This window comes from Anser cygnoides, chromosome 9 (genome assembly GCF_040182565.1).
Source record: "Anser cygnoides isolate HZ-2024a breed goose chromosome 9, Taihu_goose_T2T_genome, whole genome shotgun sequence".
Classification (NCBI taxonomy): Eukaryota; Metazoa; Chordata; class Aves; order Anseriformes; family Anatidae; genus Anser; species Anser cygnoides.
This window is the reverse complement of record NC_089881.1, coordinates 17,905,812-17,923,111: the sequence shown is the minus strand read 5'-3', so window position 1 is coordinate 17,923,111 and position 17,300 is coordinate 17,905,812. Positions and strand designations below refer to the sequence as shown.

General features: G+C 46.4%; 1 protein-coding gene and 1 long non-coding RNA gene across 8 annotated transcripts in view; both read left to right on the top strand.

The window, feature by feature from the left end:
* Positions 1 to 3,287, top strand: part of LOC136791479 (uncharacterized) — a 121,008-nt gene extending 117,721 nt beyond the window's left edge. For all 3 annotated transcript variants that reach the window (XR_010833704.1, XR_010833702.1, XR_010833701.1), the window contains one exon: positions 2,473 to 3,287. This is a non-coding gene — a long non-coding RNA (uncharacterized lncRNA). The remainder of the gene's footprint in view (positions 1 to 2,472) is intronic.
* A 1,959-nt stretch (positions 3,288 to 5,246) lies between these two features.
* SENP5 (SUMO specific peptidase 5) overlaps positions 5,247 to 17,300 on the top strand; it is a 114,654-nt gene continuing 102,600 nt past the window's right edge. For 4 of the 5 annotated variants that reach the window (XR_010833700.1, XR_010833699.1, XM_067002743.1 and 1 more), the window contains exons 1-5: positions 5,247 to 5,405; positions 11,083 to 12,663; positions 16,090 to 16,195; positions 16,349 to 16,496; positions 17,129 to 17,176. Coding sequence is in view for 3 of the 5 variants with exons in the window: in XM_067002743.1 (XP_066858844.1) it covers positions 11,706 to 12,663; positions 16,090 to 16,195; positions 16,349 to 16,496; positions 17,129 to 17,176 (1,260 nt within the window). In the remaining 2 variants the exon portion in view is untranslated. The remainder of the gene's footprint in view (positions 5,406 to 11,082; positions 12,664 to 16,089; positions 16,196 to 16,348; positions 16,497 to 17,128; positions 17,177 to 17,300) is intronic. The other variant, XM_067002742.1, reaches the window with a different exon arrangement.

The following is a 17,300-nucleotide window of genomic DNA, read 5'->3' as shown; positions in this document are numbered from 1 at the left end:
TTCATCTTACTCTCTCCCAGTTGTTTAAAATTCTTTCAGGCTAAGAAAAATGCATAAACACAATTCCACTCCACTGATCTTAAAATATGTAGGAAGGTCCCTATAGCACTTTTCTTCCTCATTGGAGATGGTCTCAGCTTCTTCAGCCTCTCCTGATGATGAAGATTTTCACTGACCGTAACATCCTCATTTCTGTCCTACACTGCATGTTCTTCATCCTTCTTCATGGACAATTCCAGTGCTGCAATGACTGTAGCTATATACTGCTTTAGAAAGTGTTTAGCAATTACAGTAATGGTATCATTTGGGGAAGCTGGTAATCAAATTCCTGCTGCAGGAGGTTTTTGCCTCTTGTTCCTTCAAGTTCTAAGAAATTCAGTAACAGCTTTGTCCTGTTTCTAATTTATTCCTTATTCCATTTCACTCTTGTTTCTGATGAAACAACCCCTCACAATCTGATATGAGTGAAAGGCAACACAGCATCAAAAGAAATGTTCAGCTGCCAAGCAAAAGACAAAATGTACCAGTAGGGTGTTGTGCATCGGCACTGCTTCCAGGAGGCAGCCGTCTTCCAGATCTTGCCCTCAGAGAGAACACAACCAAAATGTTTTAACGAAGAATACTGGCAGTTGGCTACAAGAAACCACGCTTTCTCTTTGGAACAGCATTTGGACTCGCATCACTTGTGCATGTTAAAGGGTGTTTGGATTCCTGCCCTGCCCTTCTAGCCTTGACTACTTCTGCCTGCCCTGGCCTCCCGTGGTCCCTGTGCAATTCCAGAGAGAACTGTTGGGTATTGCTTCCCCCTGCCATGGATCAATTGAAGCATTCATTTTCCAGTGAGCTTCCCAGTTAGTTGTATTGGCACAACTTTGGGGCTGGTGAGAGGGGGCGGAGATACAGGAGTGAAAAAGAGTGACTGGAGGCAACAAACGTCCCAGCTGGTTTTGCTGCCTAACTAAACATGTAGAAGTGAACCTGGAACTAGCTTTGAATTAGCTAGCTGAGCAGCAGCCCTGGTGAGCTACAGCGCAGTGCAGTCACCTGCACAGCTTCTGTCTCTCAAATGGGCTCTGCAGCCTGCGCTGGTTTGGTGCCATGACAACACTGCCTGTGGTACCTGAAAGAGTGAGTTTAAATATAGTTTATCCGCGGTCTCAGTGAGCTCTGGTCTGTGCAGCGCAGGCAAACAGCAAGATGTAATTACGGAGTATTCAAGTCGGAAGCTAAACACTGTGTTAAGGGCGCCTTTCTTTCACTTGCACAGTCCCTTTTACAGTTATCTCTAGGGCCTGTTGACTTCAATCCACTTGTTTTCAAAACATGCCTGCAGGGCAGGGAAGCAGCCCTGTCCGTGTGCTGTAGGGAGAGATCTGAAAAGCACCAGGTGTGGAAACTCGTTCACTTTGCAAGCAGCAAGGAAGGTTTGGAACTTTACTGCTCCCATTTACAGCTCCCACCTCTTTGAGGGCACTCAGTGCCGCAGCTGAGCTGATGGGCTGTGGCTCTTCATTCTTCAGCACAAGGCTGGGCAGCTGATGGAGGTGGCCCAAGCTATTCTGACTTGCATGTAAGGTGGACTGGGAACAGAAGTTATTTTCTGCCCTACAGCCTGAACAACAGAAGCAACAGCCTCTGACTGACAAGTGCTGGTGGCCGTTGTGGGGTGAAGCACTGTCCTGGAAGGCCAGGTACGGCAGGTTCAGGCTAAGAGTTTGTTGTGGAGCAGTGTTAATGTGTGTCGTCCTCGATCACTAAGCTTCCTTTCTGCTTCAAGAAGATTATCCTTCCCTCTGGAATCCTTGTCAGTGTTGTAACTATGAAAGTACAGATATTTAAAATTTGAGTAAATGTACAAGTGAGAGTGGTTTTGTACTCTAACTGTATTTACATAATTGGGTTATGGTCACGGAAGAGGAACTGAAAAATTTACTCTGCAATGACAGAAATGTCAGAGATCCCCTCACCCACGCATCGGCCAGAAGTTCCCTTGAATTAATTGTGCAGGCACAGAGCACGCACTGAGATCAAAGCCAGCTATGAGGAATCTGCTCTGAAAAAGCGGTGGTGTTTTTTTGTTGCTGATGGTGGTTGGTTGGTTTTTGTTTGTTTGTTTTAAAGCCAGTCACTCTGGAGATCCAAGTCAGAGTTTACTGCATACGTTAGGTTGCCAGCCTTTGCTTTGGGGTAACCGGGATGTAGGTGAGATGAGCTGCTGGAAGTTTCACAGCCTCTTAAGTAAAGTTTGCACCTATCAAACAGTGATGTGGGATCACAGCCAAAGCCCTCTTGGTGTTTCAAAAATGCCAGTCAGTGTAATACATGGATAGTGAAAGAGAACTTCAGCTTTATCAAGCCACTAATTTGAAGGAAGAGGAAATACTGCTTTTGTTAACTGTGAGACAGAAGCCATTGTTTGAATTTTAGGAGATTTGCCTCTGAGATATGCTGAAGTGATCTTTTTTTTATCAGGAGCTGCTGTGCACTCGTCCTTGACAGGAAGGGCAAGCTGAGCAAACAGGGCAGAGGACGAGCATGTGAGGTGGCCGCGGGGGAGCCAGCAGCAGGGACAGGGCTGCTCCGACTGCTTGAGAATCTCTTCAGCAACTGGGAAGGGGCTGAAAGCACAAAGACAAGATTGTGTTGTGAAGGTGTTTCCTCACAGAGTCTGGGTTATTTCTGTTGCAGTATTGCTTCCTTCACACCCCTTGTATTACTATGCTATAGGATTAACATCAGGCAGTTAGGAGAAACTTCAGACTTCCCAGAGCATGGCCCAAGGAGTAGCCAATGCTCTGTTGTCCATAGCTGCATTCAGTTTAGAGTTTACTTGCTGTGAATGTACCTTTTGAAAAAGCTTTTTTGCTTTGTTGTAATTTAAGAACAGTCCTTCCAATGTCTCTATTGTCAAGTATGTGCTGAGATGTATGGGTACTTCTGCCGGTATAGTCTTTCCATCGCAACTTGAAGCTATGGAATGTGCAAGAGTGGTCCTTAATTTTATTCGTATTCAGAAGTGGAAAAGAAGGCAGTGATAACAGAGAAAATTTTCATTTTCCTTCTTAAACCCCACCAGTTTGAATAATCTTTTGCTGAGTTTCCTGATGTGGCTATTTGCATTCTTTTGTGAATTCAGACTGACTGTTAGCAGCCTCCAAATAAAACATGGTTATATGAAGATTTACCTTGGCTATATTCTTGCTTGGCTATACGACACACATGGCAGCTAACTGGTTCAGCTCATGCTACATGGCTTTTTCCAGCAGCTGCTTCCTATCCAAGCTCACTGCTGCCCAAATTAGCAGGATTGGTGCTTTAGCTCAAGAAGTAGGAGATTTAGTTCTGGTGTTTGTGTCAGTGATCAATGAAGCCAGGAAGCTGCATTTACAAAGTGTTCAAAGGCCCTTTTATTCTGAAAGAATCAAATCCAGGCTTCTGTTAAATGCAGTAAAGTCTCCCATCATTAAAACATTGAGGCTGCAAGTTTGGCCACAAAAATGTTGCAGTAATGCAGTTGGTATTCAGTCCTTTCTGTCAGCATTGCCAAGTCTGCCTTTTATTTATTTATTAATTTTCACAAGTCTCATGTCTTTCATGCATTCCTTAAAGCCTCAGTGTTTACAGCGTGCAGTTTACAGTGTTTACTCATCTGAGAATCTCAGCTTCCAGTTTTTAAAGATCTGCTACTAGCCCTCGTGGACAGGGAGGAAGCAGAAACATGTGATAAGACTGATCCTCACAAGCAAAACCAGAAGGCTTGTAAAAGAAGAAAAAAATTAGAAAGTCAAATCATGATTTTTAAGAGGATCTCATGAACTTGGGCTCTCATTTATGTGCCTCAAGTGCCTGAAGTAGACAGTACTAATGATTGCCTGGGTCAGGCCATGACTCAAGTGCAGAGGTGCTGTTAGAGAGCCAGGGAACACAGCAGCACTGTGATGGGTTGGGGGAGGAATCCTCTTTCCATTTATTATATTCCTGTTTTACCTTCACAGCCTGAGTCTTGCATTGTGCACCCTGTTTACTGTGTGTTTCATAAAGGCCAGAGGACTCATCCTGTTGCTCTGAAACTGCTTAGCCCATCTTTGGCTGGATTTACTGTACAGGAAGAGCAAATGGTTGCTTAGGAAAGCACTGTATTTAATGAGAGAGCTGGCCTGGACATTTTTTCAAACAAACAAATAAAAGCCAGCAACTCTCAGTCTGGCACTGACTGTTCTGTTCTGATGGTGCGTTACCGCATTGTCTTCCATATCCCTTTTTTTATTTCTTTGTTACAGAATTTCACAACCCATGGCCTGGATACTGCAATTCCTAGAGGAATGCACAGCATAATGGATACTGCATGGTCACAAAATAGTTCACGTTCTAAAGACTTTTAGCAAAAATGATGCATTGTGCCTGTTTCCCAATCTTCCCTGCTTCAATGCCTTTATGCTTTTTATTTATTTATTTATTTATTTTGAGAAATTCCTTCAGCTTCTCCTCACAGGGGCTACCCAGTGGTGAGAGGAAGTGCAACCTTTCTCCGCCCAGCAACAAAAATGGCTTTGGCGCACTTCCCACTTTCATGACATCTCCGTAACGCAGCACACCAGCCAGAACAGACAGTATTTTCTTCCCCATTCTTCAGGAAGCGGAACCGGGATGCAGAGATGTGAAGTGCCCCACAGCAGGCACCACAGGGAGGGGACAAATCCCACTGCCCCCACCACAGCCAGGGGAAGGCGTGCCCGGATCTGTGGTTGCAGGCCGGGTGGTTTTGTCAGGCTGCTAGGGCTGGAGTAACTGGAAGAGAACTCCTGATGGTATGCTGTGGTGGGAGTAACTACGAGAGAGAGAACTCCTGAAGTTACGGTGTGGTGGGAGTAACTACAACGGAACTCAAGTTAACGGTGTGATGGGAATAACTACAGAAGTCCTCAAGTTATGGTGTGATGGGAGTTAACTACAAGAGAACTCTAAGTTATGGTATTTTATTTTATTTATTTTTCACAAACACATCCACAGATTAAGACCTCAGTGATTTATTATTAAGAAAAAAAAAAAGGCTACTAAGGGGTCCTGCTGAGGAGGGGGCACCCTGCAGGCCCCGTCCCCCGCCCTCCAGCAGCGTCTCCCTCAGCTGCGGGAGGGAGGCGGCCGCGGCCCCGCCGCCTGGGCCCGGGCCCTTCCCGAGGGGCCCTGCCCGGTCCTTCCCGGCCCCGGCCCCGGCCCCGGCCCCGCCGGCCGGGCGCAGGCGCGCTGCCTCCGCGGCCGCCCGTGCCCCCCGCCCCGTCGCAGGGCTGACGCGGCGGCGCCGGCGCAGGGCGCTCGGGCCCGGCGGGGCGGAGCGGAGCGGAGCCGGAGCCGGAGCGGGGCCTTGGCGGAGGCCGGGATGCGGCGGGCGGCGCCGGCGGGCAGAGGTGAGGCGTAGGCCGGGCGGCTGCAGGGCACCTGAGAGCGGCTCTGCCCCGGTGCTGCCCGCCGTGGGGGCCGCGGGGCCGCCCTCCGGTCCCTGAGCAGCGCCGTCCCCGCGGTGCGGCGGGAGGGAGGCGGAGGCCCGGGAGAGCCCCGGGGCGCTGGAGGAGGTGGGCGGCTGCAGGACGGGGCTTGGGGGTCGGGGCAAGGTTATTTCATCCGTTACCGGCCTGTCGGCCCCGAGCTAGCTGTTGCTCGCAGCCTCGCCTGGCTGTGCGGGCAGGGGGCCTGGCTGCCCCAGGGCGCTCTGCTCGCCCCTCGCCGAGCCCCTACGAGCCAGGGCACAGCCCCCTGCCCCGCGGCGCGGTGGTGGCACGGCCATGCTTCAGCGAGCCAGGGGTCAGCAACCCTGCCCTCCCTGCGGCCGTCGCCTGCGCAAACCCGCTCCAGCCCAGACTTTGAGCTCTGAGGAGGAGCTGGTTGCCTCTGGCAGAAGCCTCGCCTTCCCTTACCTGTACGTGCATCACTAAGATGAGTAAAAAAAAGTCGTTTTTTCTCCAAGCCAGGGGAAGATGTTTTTAATACCGGCAAAAATGTGCGTGTGTTTTAAGGAAAGACTAAGAGAAAAAGTCAGGGAGACCCTCGATCCCAGACACGTGCCAGGACCTTGGCAGAAATTCCAGTTCCCATCCCCTTCACAAGGCTTGGATGAAAAAGTCTGTTAGCTTTATTTCAGCCACTTCTGTGCTTCTGCTTTGCAGGGGCGTTCAGGAAGGAGAGGACAAGGTTTGAATGATGTTTCATTAAAATCCACCTGAAAACTGAAGATTAAAAATGACTTATGTCCTTATGCCTTATTAGTACAAAAGCAACCTTGGACTCTTTAATCTAGAAGTTTTGCTCTTTCATCATCCTGGTTTTTGACGGTATTTCTCTTAAATGCTACTTTATCTGACATGCGTATCTCCGCTAATCTAGTTTTGCCTAAAGGAGGATGTTGCCATAAATAAATCTAAAAAATCTTGCCAGGAATAAATTTAGCAGGTGTGTAGCCAATTGGGTGAGATTGTGGGTTAGTTCCTGAAAGCTGAAATTCAGAGAAGGGAAGAGACCAAACTAACCGTGAGCACTGAAGCCTTGCGGTGGCTGCCTGTGATAACAGGTCACCAGCTCCGTCCGCGCCCTGCCCTGTCCTGCCGTGAGCTGGTCAGCTTGGACTTTGGCAATTTCTGCGCGGCCTTGCGTTAATACGTTAGGTTTTGTCGAAGTGCGTTTCCCTAGAGCTCGTTTCACCTCTGGGACAAAACTTACTGTTTGGATAACAGTCACCGAAATGTGCTGAGCGGGTCAGAACAGAAAGCGGAGAGGGGATAGTTCCCGGTGCCGTGAACCTGCATTACTTCTGCGTGTGGTAACTGAACCATTTCAGACTTCCTGACAGTTCCAGTTCACTTCTGGCCTCGCGGTGGTTTCGAGAGCCCAGCTTCCTCTCTCTCTTTCCAGTGCTGGATGCTGGTGGGGGAGGGAGGGCACCTTGCACAGCTCTCCAGCTCCGGCTGCTCTCCTTCCCGCTTATCGCCTGTCCTTGAGAGCCTGCCCCACATGTCTGCGGGGAAAAGCTGGGCTCGCTGAGTGCCTGCGAGAGCTGCAGCCTCCTGTGGCAGCAGGCGGTGCCTGAGTTACTCCTGCCCACGCAAAGCAGCGCGCCCAAGGCTGTTCGCTTTGTTTACCTTACTGATGCTCTTCAAAACAAGCGCTGTCTGTGCTTTGAATAGCAGTGCCAGGAGTTAGCGAGCCGGCTGCGACCAAGTTACCTGCTACATGTGCCTCGGTCTGGTGCTCGCTGCCACCTGCACCCCTTGTAGCTGTGCTGCTGCAGCCTCCAGCTGTGCCAGAGCTGTGCGTGCACGGACGGCAGGTTCCCCTGCTCTGCTGCTTCAGGTGGCAGCGAGAAGCCTTTGCGTAGAGGGCCGGTAGCAGTAGTGGCTGGGGCTGCCTTTCCTGTTTCTGTTTGTGCCTTTTAGGTAAAACCTGGACTTTCTAAAACTGCCAAGGATTAATTAGCAGTTAAACTGTAACAGGTTTAAAACTGCTGAAGGATGTGAACGTGTAGAATCTTTCCCAGTATCTGATTTCACTCGGGGCTGCAACCATGTAAGCTCGCATATAAGTTGCAAATGGAGCGTGCTGTTAATTGCTCTCATGAAAATATAACAAGTATCTGTGTTACTGAGTGTAGGATCAAGGGCCTTTCATCCCTCTTTGTGCAGATGTTCAAGGAGCTTTAGGCCAGTTTTATGTCACGTTGACATAAAGTCATGCTCGCTTGTAGCTTACCAAGAGCTTTTGGGATAATTCTCTGTTCTGAAAGCTGAAGTACTGAGGGGCTCCCAAATCTGTTTTTAAAAGATGTGAGTGCAAGGCACGTGTGTAACCAGAGTCCACCACTGGTACAGAGCTGGAAATGTTCAGGATTGTGTTCATGTAGTGCAAAGGAGATTGTGCTTTTTAACAGTTAATCATTTGCAGATGGTATGCCAAACACAGCTGAAAGGGTGAGGATGAGTGACAGTAAATTTCTTACACTTACTGTCATTGGAAGATAGACATCTGGGGATTTTCTGGGCTTGAGACTGCTGGTATGGACTTGGCAGCATCCCTGTGTAGCGAAGGTGTGGCTTTTCCTAGCCAAATGACTCACCTGATGGTGAAAGGGTCCCGACTTCTGAGGTTTTTCACCTGTTCCAATGTATGAGGCGAAGAAGTGACTTCTTCAGGCCCTTAAACTTTGCTTTGCTTTATTTTGGGTCTTGCATTGCTCATTTCAGTTCCTTTTCTAGCAGTGCACTTTGAAGTGCACTTCGCTTTTGCCTTGCTGATTTACATTGCTAAGTAAAACCAGTAATACTCTCGTAGCACTGACGGAAAATAAGTTCTTCAAGCAGCACCTGTTAATGAAATATTTGCGGATGGATTATCTTTTGTCACTCTAAGTAATACAGCTATTAGCAAAGTGAACTGTTTCAGCTCCTAGGACTGGGATTAACTGCTCCTCGGAGGCCTTTGCTTTAAAGGAATCCAAACTCCACATTGATTATGTTTGAAAAAGGAGATGGGAAGGCAGGAAAGGTTTGCTTGGATGAAATGGCATAATCAGACTTTTTTCCCTGTTTTTAGGCAGAAACTTTTTCACACAGCAAATACCTTTAAATGCAGAGAAGTTGGTGTCTGCATCACAGACAAGCATGAAGCATTTTTAATCATCTGAGCTGTAATGTCAAGCATTTCTTTAATGATCTCAGTTATAATGCAAAGCAGAGGAACAGGTGGGTAGAGTAGCTTCCCTGACATCTTCCTTTGTTGCAGTTTAAAGCTCGATTTCATGACACTAATGCATAAATGAGCCATTTCGATTGCTTTTGCAATTGATTGCACAGAAACTGTGGCACCGCTCTTGCCTCACAATTCAAGTTTGCCTCAGGTTCTTTTTGTTGCCAGGGCTTATCTTTGCTAGGATCTAGCCGAGTATTTTTCCCACTGTGATCATCAGTTCTGTCTGCTGTGGGTAAAACAATGGCAGCTGCAGGCATTTCGGCCCCGTGTAATCCCCAAGCTGCCCAGAAAGCCAGCGGCTGCTCAGCCTGCCTCCGCACCTGAGGCGGTGTCCGTGGAGGGGGTGCTTCTCGTTGGACTCTGCTGTGAGAGACAAAAGGAGAGAAGCAGAGACCCCAAACTCTTCAAGAGTATTCTTAAAAACCAGCAGGTAGGTTCCTGGGCGAATGCACGTGTTACTGAGACAGAGAAGCAGTGGCACTGGCACCTCGATGTGCTGGGCTCTTCCTGGAGTGCTCGAGACTCACAGAGCCAGCAGGAGCCCCTCGTATACGTGGCACTGTTGGGATCGTAGCGATCTCGCCGGGTTGGTTTGTTTCACCTGGGAAGTGTGGCTGGAATAAGCTGTCCTCGCAAGAACGTGGTTTGGCTGGTGCTCGCTGGGGCAACTCGAATGTTTTGTAGGTCACGTGCACAATACACAGACGTGTGGAGATCGTGGTGTAAAAGCAGGCGTAAACTGGATCTGGTGTGGAGTAATAAGCAAGTGCTCGAAGACAAGTGTGAGAAAATGGGCTTGATGGAATGTTACGTCCTGATTCTTTTATGATAACTAAGTTGTGTGGTGATTAGCGGTGTTACAAAAGAGCCAGGCACCATTGCAGCATTTGCACTGTGAAGCTGTACGGTCTTGCACATCGCTGTCAGCAGAGGTAGCCTGGTTCTTCCTGAAGTCGTAGGTAGTGACTCCTGACTGCTTTGTGTGGTGGGAATACCTTACCCAAGTCCTAAATGATGCTCTTTATCCCCACGGCATTTCTGTTACCCTCCCACCCCTCCACAAAAATAAACAAAGTAAAAAATTGTCACCTCCTGTTTACATATGAGATTAGTAGAGTAAAAAAATGAAGAGCTTCTCAAGCTTGACTTTAAATACCTATTTTTGCAGGTGCCTAGCATTCCTGTTCGCCTTTAAAGTCCAAGTGTTAATGCTTTATTTCCATGTCTAAGCTGCTTTATTCTCAGCTATGACATGCATGTCATGCTTGAGTTAGACGTGGCTATGGAAAAAACTTGTAATAATAGTCTGTAAATCAGCATTGGGGGTTAGAGGAGGGGGGAACGAAGTCCATTTCTGAACTTGAGACAAACACAAACTGTACTAAAATACAGTACAGGATGTACTTGGTTGGGCTGGAACAGCTCACATGCACCATCCTATAGCGTGGCTGGCTGATGCCTTCCCCTTCGGGATACTTCCACCTTTGAGTTAATACTTTCAGCCTATTAACTGGGCGCCGTGCAGGGAGGATGAACATATATTGCCTTGCAGGCTTTACACTCCCTTGTAGTGGGAGATATACCCCTACTGCACACGTTGAGATGCAGGTTTTTGTTGGGAAAGGTATTTTAACACGATTAACTGGAGTTCTGCTTTGGCACTGCTTTGTTAGTGCAGAGGTACACCCGGTTGTAGCAGCCGATGGCTCTGCTGTCTGCTGGAGCGTGCTGTTCCTGTAAACACAGAGGAACCACTTCAAAGAGGGAGCCGGGCCTTTCTTCGTGGAGTCAGAGCATGAGAATTTCTGGGGTGGCAGTACGGACACTGCTGGTCCCTTACGGGAAAGATTTGTGTGAGCGTGTGAAGTGTCCTCAGAGTGCCTGCAGGCTTTTGTTGCACAAGAGTCAGCGTTTGTGCAACGGGATGGAGTCGGGTACCTGCACACACTTGTTGGCTAACGTGGACTTCAAAGTTGTGTTTTGGAAAAGCCTTTTGGGGCAAGTTAGTTAACCGTGCATGCTCCACAACGTGGGTACTGAACAAGGTTTAACCTCAGGCCAGAGAGTCAGAAATTACATTTGGGAGCGTGGGCCGGGTGGGGATTACCTCTTTATTGCTTTACCTCAAGGGAAGGTAAATGAGGAGAGCCTGTTTACACACCGAGACATTGAAATTATTGCTTTTTTTTTCCCTTTTGGTGTGAGTGAGAATGTCCCCGGGAACGTGGGATTGTGTTTGGAGGACGGGTGGAATTTTAGATAGGCTTGTTGACTGAGGAATGTGCCTGGGTGTTTTGCTATTATGTTACAGTCCAGATAACTCTGAATTCATTTCCCTTATTCTTTCAGCTGATTTTCAAGATCATAATGCAGCAGAAAAATGAAAAAACACAGAAGAAATTTGCTTCTGAAAAGAAGTCAGTTGCTGGCCCAGTCTAGAAGGTGGACCACTGGATTTGGGAAGCTTGGGAAATACTGCTTCCAAAGGCAATTTTTCCTAGCTAAGAAGAAAAGACAGAGTGCTCGGCTAATTGTGAGCTTAAATCACAACAAACTGTACAGAATTCTGCAGTGCAAAAGGAAGGCTCTTGAGCTCCCAAGCAGGTTGGCTCCTGATGTGCATCTAAATGCAGAAACTTATCAAAAACCTGCTGTAGACCTGTAGAGCTTTCCTTACAAAAAATACTGAGGGCAGAAAGATCCTGTCCCTATCAGAGAGCTGAAAGCCCGTCTGGAGAAGCAGTAAGAAAACTCAACAATGAATCCTTTCAGAGTGAAGATCCCTTGAACAAAGAATTAGAAACTGGCGCTACTCTTAATAGCATCTCTGGCAATATCCATTATGTCTCATGTGGTACACAGCATGGTGCTGAATTACCTGTAAAGAAAGGTGGCTCTGTATATAGTGTGGAAGAAAGCAATAATGGTGTGGGCAACACAGTCCTGGTAGTTTTCAACAACTATAAAAGGAAATGCTGTTGCAAAAGGAGTGGAATGGAACTTGTGGCCCCTTGACAACTAGAAAGAGGTCCAAATTTAGCCATAATACTGTAAAAAAGAGATCTTTATTTATGATGCATAAGAAACTTTCTATGGTTAAATTTCGGTATAGAATTAGAAAATCCCCAGAACTTCGAGCAAGAGGCAAAACCTGCAAACTGAGAAAAATCAAGCCAAGGTGGGTGGAGAAAGTTACAAGGGACCATCGAGAGACGTTCCAGCGGGATTTCGAAGGTGGATTGTGTAATTGGTTTTCCTACTGGAAATCGAAAAGTGACCGTCTTTGGAACCGGTACAGCTTATCAGATATGAACAATAATACACCCAAATCTGCAGGCGAGGAGAGGGAAGTACGTGCATCTGAGACCTGCCGCGCGCAGGACGCGTTGCCGTGTGCCGAGCTGGGTTCTGAGGAGCCGGGATCCGGAGGGCAGGATGGCGCTGCTGGCGCTGTGCTGCCCGAACTGCGTGCCGGAGCCTCCCCGGAGGCAGGGACCTTGCCCGGTGTGGAGGCTGCCGAGGCTCTGGCAGAGGATCGTTCTTCTGACACTTCGATCTCTGTGACAGGAAAGGAAATGGCTGTTTCGGGTCAAGACGATGCGGAACCGAGTGAGCTTATGGGTGTAGACGGAATGATGCCGCTGCAATCCTCCTTGCAGGATTCCGATGTCAGTGACAGTTTTGCAAATGGACCTTCATCCATGGAGCTGGCACAAAATGAGGACAACTCTAGCCAAATGGAAGTGGAGGGCACCTTAAACCTGGATGTTTTTAGTGCAAAGTTACTAGATCACCCGTATTGTAAAAGTCCTCTTGAGGAGCCTTCCCCGGAAAGCACGGGACTGAAATCAGGAACTCAGAAGGGAGGCAAAAGGAACAGTCAGAAAACTTCTGGGGTGGCCGATGAGCAGTTGGCAACGTGGCTTTGTGGTATACCTTTTACACATCTTTGGGCTCCTGGGAGTTCCTGAAAACTGCTGGATGCATCGTGGAGTTCACATGTTGCTTTAATTCCTTTATTGAAATAGATTCTCGTTTCGAATTGTAAAAGGCACTTAGCATAACACTCAATGAAATGAGGCTTTAGAGCGGAGAACTGCATGAAGGCCAAATTAATGCTTATCTGATAAGCTATTTTTGAGGGATGGGTGGATAATGCCTCTGCTTTTTATTTAGAGAATGCAATGTAATTTAATTGGAATCTTTGTGGAAGATTGTTGGTAGACACTTTAAATGCCTTTTATCGCGTGGTTTCAGAAGATGATATAGGGTTGAAACTTCCAATTTTTTTAAATGGTTGTTAATTATTATTCCTAACTTGGTGTATGAAAACCCTTAGTGTTCTAACACTTCCTTCTGGTGTTTTTCACTTACCTTTTGCTCTGTCTGAAACTAACCCATGTAATTTCATTAACCCAGGTTTTAAGAGCCAAGTATTGGTCATTGTCAACTGCTGTTCTCCATGATTGTTTGTGAAGTAGGTTTAATGAATCTTCTTAGACAATATTTTTCTAAAAAGGCAGAACTAGTCTCTCTGGAGCAGAGGCTTAGTAAAAAGGCTTTGGGATTTTTTTAGTCAGTGCTGAGCATGCAGTATTTGATAGTTTCTAACGTGGACCATGGTAAAAATAGTAATTGGTGTCTTAGTTATGTATACCAGCATACTACGCACATAGTAAGGAGTAGCAAAGTAAGGTGTTGTGCCACCTGCTACCTTTAATACAGTGTTCAAGTTCAGCAGTGTTCTGATGCCTGAAGTCTTCCTTTGGAGAAGCAGGCTTTGTAAATCCCCACAAACCTGCAGCTAGTGGCAGCTAGTGTTAAAGGGACTGCTTCAAGTTTGACGTGCTCTCATTTTTCTGCCCTCCTTTTTATCCTTGCCTAGCGCTCTGCCTTTCCCTCCCCTGCAAATGTGCGAGTGAATCCCTAAAGCACAATGTGAAGAAGGACAGTTTGGACCTCAGAATATGATTTAGCTTTCCGTATCTGCAAGTTAGTGTGGGATGTGTTTCTCTGTGACTGACTTCACATGATCCAGCAAGGACCAGGCATTGTGTAAAAAAATGAGGAAAAACTATGGTACCACAGCGAGCAGACCACTTCTGCAAAGGAGTTTTGAAGTTTGTCCAGCAGAAAAAGGGATGCAGTCCTTCTGTAACAGTCAAGAGCCCAGCTTGTATCAGGGTAGTTCAAGGTTAAAGCTTTGGGGTCTGATAGGCCATCGTGTTCCTGTTTGTGGGAGGCCTGAATAGCTTCAGAAAAACAAAAAGAAGGAAACGAAAAGGCCAGCAAATGCACTAAACTTTCTCACGCTTTGGCAATTTTAAGAGAATTCTTACCTAGCTTCTCAATGAAAGTAGGTTCCCCTTTTCCTCACAGCTGGGGGCTCTTCTCTGAGGGCTGACACCAGGTCTACGTTATCTACACGTTCATACTTCTCTCAGCTGAAAACCTGCAAAACATTTTAGTTTTGGTATAACTGTACATAACTTCTTGTGTGTTTGGGAGTGTTTTTAAGAATTAACGGCACACCTGAAAGATACTGCCAGGCTGGCAACGGTTCTAGTGTAGATGCTCTTGAGTTTTGAATTCCTGTGTCGCAGCTGACCGTGGATGTTAATGGGCAGCAGCATTTAGTGTGTTCTGAGGTACTGTTAGGTATCAAACAGGACTCTGATAAATCGTCTTTGTAACAATTGTATGGTCTTGTATCAGAGCTGAACTCCGTATTTTCCTCCAAAGTTACTCAGTTACACCAGCTCAAACGAGGTCGGAGTTAGAGGTCTCCTAGAGCTCTGCTACTGTGAGTTGTAACTCTGAGAACAATCCTTCTTTTTGTGAGCATGAACAAACAGCTTTTTAACATTTTATAGATTAAGAGAACGAGGTACACTTAAAAGTCCCATGCATCTTTTTATGTAGACTTCTAATCAGTGAGAAATACCCTTCCTGTCACAGTCTACTAAGATGTAGGGGAAAAAAGCTGTAGGCAAGTGTGTGGCAGAGTTGCAGGGAAGGGTATCTCCTCGTGAAGGATGCTTGCTTGTCTGATCTCAGCCTTCGAGCCTCCCTTCCTTCTGTGACACCTCCAGGTGTAGTTCTTGCTGTATCTCCACTGCTTTCCCTGCCTCTCTGTGTTTTGTTCTTGGTCCCTCTCCTTTCTTTTTTGTTCTTCCCTTACGGCTGCTCTCCTGGCACTTCCTTCTGTCAGGATTTTCTTGTCTTGCTTCTTCCCATCCTGATCTTTGAAAGTTTCCAGGAAGTATCCTTAGAGTCTTAGTAAGCAGAGAACTAGGCATATACTGCAACATCCAGGGATACCCTCTCCCCTCACACCCAGGCCTGAGAAGGGTACTGGAATTTGGGTTAGTGCGGTTTCCCTGGGCTCTGTTCTCACATCCAGCTTTCCTTCTGTATATACAACACATGTTCTCTGCTGCATTTGGAAGCTCATTTTCAGAGAGCTGGAGAACTTGGTCTTTTATTCTCTTCTTCACTAGTAAGTGTTGAAATCCTGCTTTCTGTTCTCTTTCATTCTAAAATTAGTTTTGGATGCTTGGGTGGGATTTGTGTCTCCGCTGTTCTAGTATTGTGTCTGAGAAAAAAAGAAATTTATTTATTTCCTCGTTGTTGGGTTTGGGGGCTTTTGAAAAAAAAAAAAATGTCCAGTATTCATCTCTTTGTTAATTTCCAGCTAATATCTTCTAGTTTTGGTGTTAGGGTTGTCCAGTGCTTTCCCAGACAAGGGCACTAGGACACTGGGGTGAATGAGTTAGCCTTGCTGGGATCTGTCTGGTGTCCCTTCTGTTTGTAATGCTGGCGATGGGGGGAGCTGAACACTGCAAACACTCCGCAGACCAGAGCTGTTAACGTCTGAGGAAAGTAATTCTGCATACCATAAGGAGAAGAGACTGGGTTTTCAATGAGAACTGTTGCAGAAACTGATAGCTCTTCATGTTGTGGTAACATTATTTAAGATGCTAATTGAAACAGGCAGTGGGCTGGATTCTCTTCGTAGTACTGGTATAATTAGTTTGATGTAGATATGTGTGTATGTGGCATGAATGGGGTCTGATCTTTTCCTCTAAAGCTGAATGATCAGATTTCTGCCTCTTTATTTTTGTCCTCCTCCCCCCAATCCCGCTGTTATTTGTGTTGCCAATTTAAGCTTGTTTTTTCTTTTTTTTTTTTTTTAATATATACTTACCATGTGTGATGCTGTCTGTTGGTTGGGTGCAGAATGATTGCTGCTCATACTAGGAAGAAGTGACTATCAGAGCTTGCAGGTTTTTTGTTTGGTTTGGTTTGTTTGTTTTTTCACATGTTTGTGCTTTCATTTTTCTGGTATATTTAAAGGATTCCTAGATGAAGTTATGAAGAAGTATGGCAGTTTAGTTCCACTCTGTGAAAAAGATGTCATGGGAAGATTAAAAGAAGTCTTTAATGAAGATTTCTCCCATAGGTGTGTAGCAGTATCATGTTCTTGACTTTATGAAGGACAAATTGCTTGCATTGCTACCGCGTGCTCCGTGTCTAACACCTTAAGGATTAGAAGTTTATTTGATATGACCTTGACATTGACTTACTTTTTTCTGCCTCTTCAATCCCGTTTTAGAAAACCTTTTATCACCAGGGAAATCATGAAGTATCGGGAAAAACATCCAAAAACCTCCACTTGCAATTTCCGGGTCTTCTATAATAAGCACATGCTAGATATGGATGATTTAGCTACACTGGAAGGCCAGAACTGGCTGAATGACCAGGTCAGAGATGCTCGGTGTTTGTGCGGTTCTTTACCCCTTTTTAGCCCTTTTTTGTTAGGGTGTCAGTTGCTCACCTTCTACACTATAGGTGGGCTCTCCTTACTTGAGAAGTAAGAGAATGTGGGGAGCAGCTTTTACAAGGGCAAGTGCAGTAATAGTGGTTACAAGCCTGGAAGACAGGAGGTGTCACAACTAAGCTGCTTCCTTTTGCAGAAATGATACTGCACTATTTTGAGAAAATAATGGCTGCCCACGTGTGTTTTAGGGTCTCCCCCCGGCCCCAAGCTCAATAGTAGAAAAGCAGAACAGCAGAGTGAAGCAGCAGACTGGCCCCCAGCCAAAAACCCAAGAAGGCTGTAGTTCCCAGGGCATGCACTGGTACACTTAAATTGAATTAAACTGCATTTCAGATTGAAGCAGACTTCAGGCAGCCAGTTACAGAGTCTCTCTCTGGGCAGACCACTATTAGTTCCAGAGCGCTTGTCCTTCAGACTGCAGCAGAATGTTACTGTAATTGCTCAGCTCCTTATTGCTGCTTTAAGTGGGAAAGGCCCTACTTGTTATGGGAACTTGTGAATTTGGGTTTTACAAAGTTGTTCTGTACATACTCAAATATTTACTAACTCTTGCAGATAATTAACATGTATGGTGAACTCATAATGGATGCAGTCCCTGAAAAGGTGAGGGTTTTTGTTTTTATGTGAATGTACCTAATGAGGGATTGAGAGGGAAGGGATGAATATTTCAGATACAGGATCGAGATTTAGCTCAGTGATGTTTTGAGTGGTTCCATTACAATTTGTT